At 34.6% G+C, this 12952-nt stretch overlaps 1 protein-coding gene across 6 annotated transcripts in view; it reads left to right on the top strand.

Annotated features, from left to right (window-relative positions):
- Positions 1–12952, top strand: part of Ankib1 (ankyrin repeat and IBR domain containing 1) — a 177575-nt gene that overhangs the window by 152568 nt on the left and 12055 nt on the right. For all 6 annotated transcript variants that reach the window (XM_063242858.1, XM_063242827.1, XM_063242820.1 and 3 more), the window contains 5 exons: positions 3668–3798; positions 8414–8548; positions 9364–9450; positions 9541–9607; positions 11483–11628. In XM_063242858.1, coding sequence (XP_063098928.1) covers positions 3668–3798; positions 8414–8548; positions 9364–9450; positions 9541–9607; positions 11483–11628 — 566 coding nt within the window. The remainder of the gene's footprint in view (positions 1–3667; positions 3799–8413; positions 8549–9363; positions 9451–9540; positions 9608–11482; positions 11629–12952) is intronic.

Raw genomic sequence — 12952 nt, 5'->3', positions numbered from 1 at the left:
TCACTCAAACAAAAGTGTGGATGATAAATCAAGGACTATAGAAGCACTATCTGAGGTTGCATGAGAATGTCCAAGTGAGAGGCTATGAAAGCTTAAGCAAGATAAGCAGTGTGAGGTGGCATGTGTGCTAGAGAGGTAAGAAGATGAAATTTTACAAACTTATAAATTTAGGGTTGCTGAGAAGATTTAATGTACTAGAAGTAATTAGTGTGCCATACTATCTAATTCTTGAGTAAAGAATAGCCAAAAGTATCTGATCTGAGACATAAGCCAAGTATTTCGAGGTTTTGTTTTTTAGTTATTCCTTATTGTTTTAAAATTGGCTTGCGCATTCCATATCCACAGATAAGTTTTTGTAAGGTAATAGGAGGAGAAAGACCTGGCCAGTGAGAAAAGATTATAGATGGGACTTGTAAAAGAGTATCTCTGCGCATGATAGTGATTCTCATAAGAAGAGGAAAGGAAGAGAAAAACTTGAAAATGGTGTTCATGATTATTCTGGTGGCCAGAGATAGAGGGACCACATATTAAAAACTGAAGATCACCCTTCAAGAGCCAAAGTGGAATTTTGGTTTGGAAAGATGAAGGAATTTTAGAAAAGAGTCTGAAGATGCCTGAAAACAGAAAAGAAGCTAAAGCCAGAACTGCAGAAAGAGCCCTGTTTGCCAAGGGTCACCTAAGAGTTTTCTTTCTGAGCTAATATGTGTGCTTCTCGTTGAAATAAAGTAACCAGAAAGCTACTATCACCAGCCACTTAGGTTTGTGAAATTTAGGATGATGTTTAAAGGAACAATAAGGAAATCATAATACTAGAGTATCTTCATTACATGTTCAAAAATGATACTCCAAAAAAGTATAACTAAATGTTGTTTAAGTTTACATATTACTTTGATTGTAAGCATTTTTCCTTTTTTGCTTTATATGCAACAGTATTAGAAAATTTGCTAAATCAACTCAAAGAATTAATTCATTTTCAAGATTAAATAGGGTCAGGGATGTAGCTCAGTGGTACAGTACCTGCCTGGCATGCATAAGGGCCTGAGTTTGATTGCTGGAACCTACCAAAAAAAAAAAAAAAAGATTTAAGTAGTGTTTGAAGTATTGAAATTACTTCTATTATATCTAGGCAGAGCAAGAAGCAGTAGTGGTTATATATTTTGTGAAATGATAGTTAATTTACAGATCAGTTTCTTTCATAATACACATTTAATGATTATGGCATATAATTCAGGATATTAATTTAAAAGTTCAGTGCTTTACAAGTAACTATTTTCACTTGCATACATTTTGATTCTAGTGATATGATCTTAGATTCTATTATAATCTAATGCTTTACTAAATGAAGTTAATGTTTCTAACCACAAGACCTAAACACACTAGATTATCTTAAGAAAGTCAAGATAAAATAGACATGTGACTAGGAAAGGAGAAGAGTTTGATAGTATCAGTAAAGATTTACAGAAAGTTTGAAAGGAGATTAGGTGTCACAATGTTAGAATAGCATTACAAAGAGAGAAATATGTATAATAAACACGAGAACTGAAAATGAATGCATTTTTCCAGCATAATTTTTATTATGGTAATATTTGGTTCTTTTCTGAATATGATTTATTTCATGCAGTCCACTAAAATGCAGTTAAGAGCTAGCATTCTCTCCAAGAGAAGAAGAAAAAAATTGTTATGTTGCAGGCCACAGAGCTGCTTTGTTTTAATGCCATTGTGCTTTATTTACTATAACAATGGACAAAAGAGCCATAAGAATATGTTAGTATTTTAGAGCTAAAAATAATGTCGATGCTAAAGAGAATGAAAAGACCTACTTTTAAACAAAAATTAGATGTTTTAAATATGAAACATACTTAGTCATTAGGTTCTAAAGCAGTATCTTTTGTAAGCAGCACTTCCTCCACAGTTAGACACTATTAGCCATAAGTATACTAAATTTCTTCAGAAACTCTGATCACCCACCAAGATACCTGGGAATTCTTCCCCTCAACTCCCTCATCAAACTGAGTGTATTTAAAGCTGGAGTTGAGTCTGGTCACTGTGCTGTGGCTATTGTTTCTCTTTGCTGTTTGGAATTAAGACTAGTGTTTATGGTCCAACAGTGTTGTGTTACTAAATCAAACTTAGGTAGATGGGCCTGCTGGGTTCAAGACAGTCCTACCTCTTTACTGCTATAAAAGATTCTCATAGTGCTTGGCCCCTCCAATTCATAAATGGAGCCACTGCCCAGGGTTTTCAGCCCAAATCTTTTTTTTTTTTTTTTTTTTTATCTGTACCAGGGATCGAACTCACAATGGCTTATGCTGCTTATCGAACAGTGCTTATGCCACTGAGCTAAATCCCCAGCCCTGCCCAAATCTTTATACCGCTTCCCTCTTCAGGGGCTTATATCTAATAGTTGGACAAATTTTCCTTATAATCTTCAGACTCAGAGATTCTTTTTCTGCCTTCATCACCTTTTTGAAACTGTCTTCTTCATGTAAACAAATTCTTGATTGGAGAAGTCACATTCAATGAAACTAAAGTGATTTTCTGACCAAAAAAAAAAAAAAAAGAAGAAGAAGAAGATAGGACTCCCTGATGCACTTAGAGCTAGAGGAGGAAAGTTGATTCCTGGAATTCTTGCAGGAAAAAGTAATTATTAAATTGTGTATCTACAATTTTCTCCAGCCTCTAAGTCCCTCCACTGGGGCACTGGAAGAGTTTATAAAATGTAAGTTAGAAACTTTAAAAACCATAGCATTCCTAAAGACTGAAATCCCAAGTAGGATAGATAAGAATTTAAGAGATAAAATGTAAAAGTTGTTAATGGCGATAGAGTACAAGAAACTTGCCAAGCAAGGGACCAGATCATGAAGGACTTTGTATTCTTTGCTAAAGCAGTTTGATTTTTATCTTACAGTTGTTGGTAGCTGATAGGGAACAATCAAAAGATTTTAAACAGATTTGTATTTTTGAAGATCACTGTGTAGGCAGTATAGATGGAAATGGGAGGAGGAAGGAGCTGGGGAGATGCTTGGTTTTCCATGCTCTCTTGTCTAGGCAAGAGATGTGGAGGTCCTTAGCTAAAGCAATAAAAAACTGAATGGATAGGAAGCAGCTATGAGGAAAAGGTAGAACCCCTCATGGGATGCCATGAGTGAAGGAGAGAGGAGGGTGTGTTGGAGATTACACTCTTCCTGGATTGTTCTAGACAGGCGATCATTTACCAAGGAGCAGGGTTGGGAGGAAATAATAAGTTTAATTTTAGGCATGTTTTATTGACTCCATTTTAAATTTATCTAAAGTAATCATGGATTTTTTAAAAAGGTTGTTATCTTATGCTTTTCACTATGATGGAGAATTTCTGATAATTATGTTTGTAACTGACCTAGTTAAAAAATTATTGTCTCCAGTAACCAGTATTTTGGGTTTCATTCATGGTTTATTTGGATACAATTTTAAACCAAGTTTTAGAAATATGGCACACTTAGAATAGTTTAACTTATGATTATGCTATTCAAAATTAAGCATTTAAAAACTTTGCCAGAGATCCTAATAGGAAAAATTAATTTATGATTCAAATGGAGAGACAGTCTGCTAAGAAAAATCTGTGCTTTTTTTCACCCTGAAGTTGTATACTATGTCATTGATTTTTCTGTTTATGTTTAAAATCCCAAAGTTGTGGGAGTTAGTGAAGCGTATGAGGACGCAGCCAACTGCCTCTGGCTGTTAACTAACTCCAAGCCTTGTGCTAACTGTAAGTCTCCAATACAGAAGAATGAGGGCTGCAATCACATGCAGTGTGCTAAGGTAAGAAGGCAAAGAATATTTTCTGTGCTTTATGGTTGGAATCTTGGCTTGTCAGTCCAAAGCAGAAGCATTACTTGCAATGACATCATCAATTAAATAAGTAATTTAATACTGTCTTGAAAATGAAAATGCCAACAAAGATCCATTTGACTGAAAAATAAGCTAATAAAAATAATTTATTTTAGTGAAATGAAAGTTAGTAAAATATCCTCCTGCTTTTGTTCCTCGGAAAGAAACTGTCATATGTTTGAAATGAATATTCTAGAATTAGTTTAATAACAATTCATTAATCCATTCCTACATTTGTAAACTTATGTCTTAGAATTTTTTTATATTCTATATTTTTCCTTTAAATGAGAAGTGTCATCTGTATTTAAAATTACAGAGAGAATAATGTAATTTTTTCTAAATTGAAATACAAAAGAAACTCAAATTAAGATTTCAGTAAAATACTTTCTGTCAATACGTTCTAAGATTAACTACAATATTTGACCTTAAAGCTTAGTAATCATTATTTTAAATTACAAAGGAATGGCAGTTATCAAATGATTTTGCGAGTCTGGATTATTATGAAGTTAATGTAAATGAATTGAGTTAGTGAGCAATAATGATTCCCTAAGAGGCAGAAAGAGAAACCTAGTGCAGGGCTGGGGATTTAGCTCAGTGGCATAAGTGCTTGCCTTGCAAGCACATGGTTGTGAATTCGATCCCCGGTACAAAAAAAAAAAAAAAAAAAAGAGAAACCTAGTGCAGTGTCCTGAGCAAAATACACAGACATCCTTATTAGTTCAGCTGAGGATTGCACCAGAATTCTTTCAGCTCATTTTAGTCCAACATCAATATTTTTCTCCATGCCCATCCTTCCTTGGAAAATCTGCTGTAGACTACCAAGGTGTGTGAGGAAGTGCAGATTGACATAAAAATCAGCAGTTGGCAGCTAAGCTAGACTCCTGTACTACCTTTATTTCCTTACTGGCTCTTAATGATACGTGTTGAGTAAGGAAATATTTGTATGAATTAATTACACTGATGACATGAAAGTAATCCAGCTTAAAACAGATTTTGATTAAAATTCTGTTGCATTTAAATCATTTAAGTACCTGGCCTATAAATGTAGTAGTCTTAATGTCTGAAGTATTTTCATTGAAAATAGAAACTGAAAGTAGTAGTTTTTATAACATTGAAGATAATAACCTTGCTACCGCAAAATCAAGTACTTTTTTTTTTTTTTTTTTTGTCTTTTTCGTTTTTATCGGTACCAGGGATCGAACTCACGACTGCCTGCTTGCAAGGCAGGCACTTATGCCGCTGAGCTAAATCCCCAGCCCCAAAATCAAGTACTTTTAAACCATTATTTAAATGTGTGGGTGGAACATGTTATGTACAGTTGAATCCATACTTTAACACTTTTAACACTTTATTAATACCTCAATATTATTCAGTAAGCAGTTTTTGCTTTCTGGAATCAAATATGTTCAGCGTTTTAGCAGAGTGACAAATTTGGTCCTCTAAAACAAGATTTATTTATTTTAAAAACTTGGTTTATTCTACTTACTTCCCCCCAAATATGTTTGTTGACTAAAGTTTTTTGTTAAACATTTTAAATCATTTATAATGATTTGTCTGATTCATATGAAACTATATGCTATGACTAAGCAATGAAAACCTACTAAAGTTCTGTATTTTGTCTCTATCCTAGAAGATAATATTTGGTTGTTACTAAAATATACATTATTTTTATATATATCAAAACTGTCTGCAAATGTGGACTGTGCTATCATTTCAAGTGCCTATGCAGCATTTACAAAAAAAAAAAAAAGTGATCATAGATCATCAAAGAAAACCTCAATTATATTCCAAAAAGTAGAAAACAGTGAAAATAACATTCTTTCCTCCTAGGTGAATAAAATAGAAATTAAAAATAAGTTACAAAAGGCTTTTCTCTTAGAAATGCTAAATCTTTCAAATAACTGAAGTGAAAAAGGAGATGGAAATAGAATTAAAGAATTCATATAAAACATAAATAATGAAAACATAATTTTATCAGAACCTGAGAGCTATAGCTAGAGCGGTGCTCACAAATAAGTACACCCTTATTTATCTCAAACAGTGAAAAATAAGAAAAACAAATGACAGACCAATGAGTTTTTTTTTTAAAAATTAACAAGTTAGTAAAGAAAACCAGTACAATAATAAATAAATCCACAAAAAAGTAGTTTTATGAAGAAACAATAAGAAAAACCCAAAGTTAAGTAATAAGTTGAGGGAGCTGATATATACAATATGAAAAATAAAAGAAATAATCAGAGAATCACAGAAGCAAATAATAAGAAATATCCTTGCTCAACCCTGGAAGATATACTTAGATTTGAATGAATGAATTTTGTAAGGAAAAGTGATTCATTAAAACAGACCCTAAAAGAGAGAAAATCCAAATATACTCATTCCCACAGAAGAGTTTTTCAAAGATCTTCTCTACCCTAGACCTCCTTGAAGATCTCCCTTCTTTCAACACTCTGAAAGTGGCCAAGTTACAACAGAATACTACCAAGTCTTAAAAAGCATGTAATTCCAAGGTTACCTCAACTGTTCCTGGGATTTTTAAAAAAATTTTTAAGAAACTTTCAAAAATTACTTTTATAAAGTGAATCTAACCTTAACGCCACTTAAGATTATAAAAATTAAAACTATTGACTAATTACTTATGAATAACAATGCAGACATCCAAAGAAGATACTAAAAAGGACCAAAAAGAAAAACAAAGAATAGCAAACATAACCAGTAGAACACACTGAGAGTAATTAATCAAGAAAAGTTTATCCCAGGAAGACAAGAACAGCCCTGTGTCAAGGTAGCTGTGGCTGTACCTGATCTTTTCTACCAATGTTTTCCATAAATGAAAGACATTTAACAAAAAAGAACAATCTTTCTTTATTCCAAAAGTACAATAAAAATAAATTCGCTCAGTCTAAAAGCTAACATATTTAGTGGAGAAACTAAAGATAATCTCCCTGTACTTAAGAACAACGTAAGAATGCTCTCTGTCACCAATAGTATTAGCACCGAGATGATGATATCAGCCAGCTTAGACAAGAGGGAATGAAGGATTTAAAACCTAGAAATGAGATAGTACAACTGTCACTTTTTACAGATGGTATAATTATATGCCTAGAAAATCTACAAGAATTGACTGAAAAACTACAAAAAATTTCAACTAAGTTGCAGAGTACAAAATTAATGTATAGAAAGTAATAATCTTCGTGTATACCAATCACTTCCTGATAGAATATATACTTAAAAACTTCATTTATCTAAAAATAAATATACCAGACTTACATTGAAAAATGTTAAAACCCTCTTTAAGAAACATAAAATGACACTCAAATGGAAAGACAACTGAGTTGTTAAATAAAGATTCTAACAAAAAATACCAACGGTTTTTGTTTCCTCACTTCATTCAGAAGTTAGATACACTTCTTCAAAAGTTACATGGGAAGTCAAAGCTGGAGTAACTGGGAAAACTTTGAAAAGTATCAGTAAGAGGAAACTATCATGTCAAATAGTAAGCTATATTATAGATCCTCAGTAATTAAAACACTATGGTGCTGGCACTCTATGAATATAAACAAACAATGCAAATAAAATAGAGCAAGTCCAGAAAATAGACATAATGTGTAGGAGTTTATGTATGGTAGCAGTAGTATCCTCAACCAGTGGAGAAGCATGAATTATTCGGTAAATACTATTAGGACAACTCTGGGCAGCTTTATGGAAAAGAAAATTAAAGTTTATGCTGTATACTGCATATCCAGATAGATTTCTAATGGTTCAAAATTTCAGTGTTGCTTTAAAAAAGCAAACAGTTACCAAAAGTACTGGTAAAAGTACCAGAAGACGGGGCTGGGGATTTAGCTGAGCAACATAAGCATCTGTCTTGCAAGCACTCGGTCCTGAGTTCGATCCTTGGTACAAAAAAAAAAGTACCAGAAGATAACATATAGTTGGAATGTAAAAATCTTTCTGACTCAGAATCCATAAACACAGAAGAAAAGAAATGAATTTTCATGTAAGTGAAGTTTTCTTTAAAATGAGAAATATTTTATATCAGCTATTTTACTGAGAAACCTTTTAAATTTATTTCAGTTTTAAAACTAATTTTCTAAAGTTGCCAGAGTTTTTCAAATACCTAGTTAGAACTATAGACCAGTCAATGAAAGATTACCACATACTTGAAAAATGAAACACTCATTCAGTACCTGTTTTTTATTACTGGAAAACTGTCCTGTTGATTTCCCCTTTCCCCCCAGGGATTGAATCTGGAACATCCCACATGTAACACTGAGTTACATCCCTAGCCTAGCTTCCTTGTTGATACTTTTAATGATTCCTTGTGATTACTTTGTAATATGATTTTCATTTAAATTTATCCTTTCAAACAATAATTTTAAGCTACTCCCCACGTCTTACCATATAATACAAATAAGATATCCAAAAGAAACATGAGAAGAAGGACATGTCTTTTAAGATTTGTTTCTAGTTCCACAGGCAAGATTATTCAGTAATTACATATTGGTTGACTAAATAGCAGACTTCATCTGCATGTTTTCTTTTGAAGTGCAAGTATGATTTTTGCTGGATTTGCCTTGAAGAATGGAAAAAACATAGTTCTTCCACTGGAGGTTATTACAGATGTACTCGCTATGAAGTCATTCAGCATGTGGAGGAGCAGTCCAAGGAAATGACTGTGGAGGTAAAGACAACTAACTGGTTAAGCCAAGACCTTGGTCTGAGCCACGTAATATCATTAGAAGTATTTTGCACTTCTTTTCCTACCTTCATCTTAATGCAGTACTAAGTTGACTATACTTCAGAGTACCCTGCATTTTTCCAAGTCTTCCCTTTTCTGTTTTGATGAAAATCAGAAAATTCCAGTCCCAGCCTGCCTCTGTAAAAACTGAAGAGCAATTTTAACGTGATATTAACAGTGTGACAGTACAGTATAGCATACAGTAATTATCTTAGCCTGCTCAGCTACCACAGAGTGGATGGCAACAGAAATTTGTTTTTCATTGTTCAAGAGGCTGTGCAGCCCAGGATCTAGGTTCCAGCTGACTAGCTGTCAGTGAGGGTCTCATCTTGTTTTGCAGACAGAAAACCACCTTTTTGCCTGTGTCCTCACATTGCCTAGAAAGAGACAGAGCTTCAGTGTCCCTTCCTCTTGTAAGGGCATTGGTCCTATCAGAATAGGCCTCACCCTGATGACCTTATTAACCTTTACACCTCTTCATAAGAGTTAGGGCTTCAGCAGATGAATTTTGAGAGGATACAGATCAATCCATAGCAGCAAGCCATATAATAAAACATTAAAGATGGGATTGTGGGTTCAGATTTAGCACAGACAATACAAGTGTAAGACTTTGCTCTGGGAAACTTTAAAATTGGTTATTATTTTCTCAATGAAATAATCAAAAAATCTGTCTGCATTACTACATATTACTAATAAAAATTTTAAATGATCCAAAAAATCAATTTTAATAAAGTCATTTATGGACTTTTGTTTCCTAGGCTGAGAAAAAACACAAACGATTTCAGGAACTTGACAGATTTATGCACTATTACACAAGATTTAAAAACCATGAGCATAGTTATCAGGTATGTCCCAAGTCTTTTCAGATGAGCTGAACTGCACTATTGTGAATAAATAAAGAGGATGGCTTAAATTATTTATTTCTGTTCCTTTAGTTAGAACAACGCCTTCTTAAAACAGCCAAAGAAAAGATGGAACAATTGAGTAGAGCTCTCAAAGAAAGTAAGTTCTCAGTGGTATGTGTGATAATTGATGTAAAATTTCCTTCCATGCTCAGTCAGCTCGCTGGTAGGAAATTAAGCCCCTGAAGGATGTATTGTACCCATTAGCTCCTTCTGATACTGTTCTGAGTTCTCCAAAAGCCCTGAGTGCAGCCTAGGAAAAGAGGTCTCCATCATTGCATTTTCCACCAGAAACCCCGTCTTCTGCTCCTTTATGCAGCCCTTGCTCTTAGCAGACAAAAAGGAGAAATGTGGTTTTGCAAACCCTGCACCACAGCCAATGCTTGGCGGTGCTGGCAAAGTGAGTGGATCCTGAGGGGCGACCCTGACCTCCTCGAAGGAAAAAAGGTGCATGTACTACCCAGTTGTCACACAACCAAATACCTAGCTTCTTGAGAAAATATAGCAAATTGTCTGCTGAAGCAGAAGTCAAGTATAGATTGGGGAGAAATCATATTACCAGTAAATAATGAAATTGAGCTTAAAAAAAAAGCAAAGCCATGACAGTGGCTAACTTGTGAGTCCTAAGTTGAAAGTTAAAAAAGAACATTCCTAAATATAGATTAGGTGGCTGCATCAGTAGATATAATACACCATAGTGACTGCGTGGGATACAGTTGTTTATTTTTAAAAGTCACAAATTTAAAATAATCATAGTTCATATTTGAAAGGTGTATTGTAAGCCTAAAAATCTAAGTAATTATGTTTGTTCCCATTCATAAAATAATGCGTCTAAAGACCCTTTCCGTGAGAATAATTCCCTAATAAGACAGTAACCATCACTTAAGTTAGAATGGTGGCAAGAGTGTCAATAGCAGTTAAGTTTCATTATTTATTAGTTTGTAGACACTATTAATGATACCAGTACTAAATTCTGTAATTCTCTTCCACAGTAAAATTGAAAAGAAAAATTTCTCAAGAGTATGTGTAATTCTTTTAACAGGGATGTGTGTCTGTTTCATCACTAATGTATCCGTTGTATTCACATGTAGTAAATGCAATAAATATTTGCCAATGAAATTACTGCTTTCATCAACATTCTGGAGGTTCCAGGGAGCATAGTAATAAAATATAAAAAAGAATTACAAGATGTACAAAGTTGAAAGAAAGAATGTCACACACTTTCACACATATCACAATGGACAAGGAACAAGAGTGGCCAGTAGCTTAATTTCTGCTATTTACAGCTAAAGAAAAAGCTAGAGTTTGGATATATTTTTCCTTCTTAATAAAATTTATTTTTCTCTGCCAGTCCTCCTCCTAGATTTCCTTTCTTTTTCTTCCTCAAGTTTTTTATTTACTAACATTAATTGTCCAATTGTTCCTCAGGATATAGTATCTTTTTCTTGGTGTTTTTCTTTTGCTCTATTTTGTTTTGTAGAGGCATAATTGTATAGATTGTATATAGAGAAATTAATAGTATTAAAATATATGTAATGATACAGCCTCTATAGAGAAAGTTATTATGTAGACCCTATATGAGAGAAAGGTGTAATTAAGCTACTTATAGAAGAAAGACATTGTTTATAATTCTTAAACAACAGAATTCCTCTAGGAATAATCTGAAAAGTTGAGTAAAGTAAGAAACCTTAGGGGTGATCTACAGCTGCATTTGTGTACCAGGAAGGTGAGAAAGAGTGCAGGAGGGCTGTATTTAAGCTCTTCTTCAGGGCTCCCAGGACTTGTGCTTGACTCATAAATACACACAGGTCATACATGAGTGTTTTATATACGGCTTTCGTCAAGTTCAAATAAATATTATACACCTACTTCAAACAGTGCCTTTGAAGAGTTTTTTTTTAAAGAAAATAAATGTTTTATTAATTCTATAATACTTAGAGAAAAATAATTTCACTCTGCCTCGCTTCCTTTGTAGCTGAAGGAAGTTGTCCAGATACCACCTTCATCGAAGATGCTGTTCACGTGCTCTTAAAAACTCGACGCATTCTCAAGTGTTCTTATCCATATGGATTTTTCTTAGAACCCAAAAGCACAAAGAAAGAAATTTTTGAACTTATGCAAGTAAGACACCTTTTTATACATTATGTTTCAAATGGTAGCAGTTATTATTATGAAAACAGATTTTCTCCGTTTTTCAACCTCTTAAATTTTAACTGATTGGAGTGTGACTAGTAGTTTTTCTTTTAAAAATGGTTTTCTTAAAAGTTACTGGTGAAAGAAGAAGGAGAGGAAGGACAGAGGGAGTAAAAGAGAAGGGGAAGAGGAGGAGAGGGGAGAAGAGAGGCTGGGAAGAGGAAAGATGGGAGGGAAGAAGAGAAGGAGAAAGAAGAAAGAAGAGCTGGGGGAAAAGGATTTCGCCAAGAGCTTTTATTGCCTCTCGTTCTAAACTATCTGTACTGCATATGTGATCCCAGCACATTACTGGGGCCACACTTGTCCTCTGAGGAGGAAGAGGACAAAGTCTCTGCACTGCGTTTTGCTCAGCCGTGAGACTTGCCTTCCCTAATGCTGCCCCCTATTTAGTGTGGAGGGCCACCTGGACACTCTTTAAAAGAAGAGCAGTTATGTCCATTTTAGCTAAACCTTGCCTTATTTCCATTATCGATATGTACAGAGCTATCTAGGACTTTTCCTCATCCCTTCACTTGACTTTAAGCAATGTAAATCGATCTAGCAGAGGTGCTGACATGTAGTCTGAAGCAAGGTGACAGGGCAGTTGTTACTCCACCCCTGTAGCTTCCAAAAACATGTGTGAGCTGAGCAGGATGAAGTACCATGCTCCATGCTTTTGGTTAGGATCTAGCCTCACACAAGAGGCTATGACTTCCCCAGGCAAAAAGATTATACATCAGAGCTCAAACACCCAACCTCAAAACACTAGACACTACCTCAAATTGTGTTATGCAGATTACTCTCTTTGCATATTGCAGAGGTGTGTTTAGGCCCCCTACCTAACCCAACTCACAGCACTCATATGTGTCCTGCCATCTTCACAGTCACTCATCCTCGAGCCACTCCTTCACAAATGAATAAAACCCTGGCCATGGATTGAAGCCTTTGTTCCACTTAATCACCACCCTAGGTAGAGTTAGGATCCCCTTGGCTCTCCACAACTCTAGATATAGTTTAGTGTCTTTATTCTCCTCATAGGTTGCACTGGAAGTGTAGATTACAATTAACTCACCAAGAATTCTAATAAGTTTTCCATAGGATTACAAATAAACTTGCCAGACCATAAGGAGATGTGGGAAAGGTTCTCAATAATTAGTATGAATGGGGTAGGGATGTGGAGCAGGCTTAGGGAGAACAGACACGAGCCAGAACTGGAGAGTCCTCTGTCTACAAAAATGACAACCAGAGTCTTCTGGCTGTTCTGCTTGATCCT

Source organism: Cavia porcellus, unplaced genomic scaffold (genome assembly GCF_034190915.1).
Source record: "Cavia porcellus strain 051 isolate PalLab524CR breed Dunkin Hartley unplaced genomic scaffold, mCavPor4.1 scaffold_2, whole genome shotgun sequence".
Taxonomy (NCBI): Eukaryota; Metazoa; Chordata; class Mammalia; order Rodentia; family Caviidae; genus Cavia; species Cavia porcellus.
This window is presented reverse-complemented; position numbering and strand designations above follow the sequence as displayed.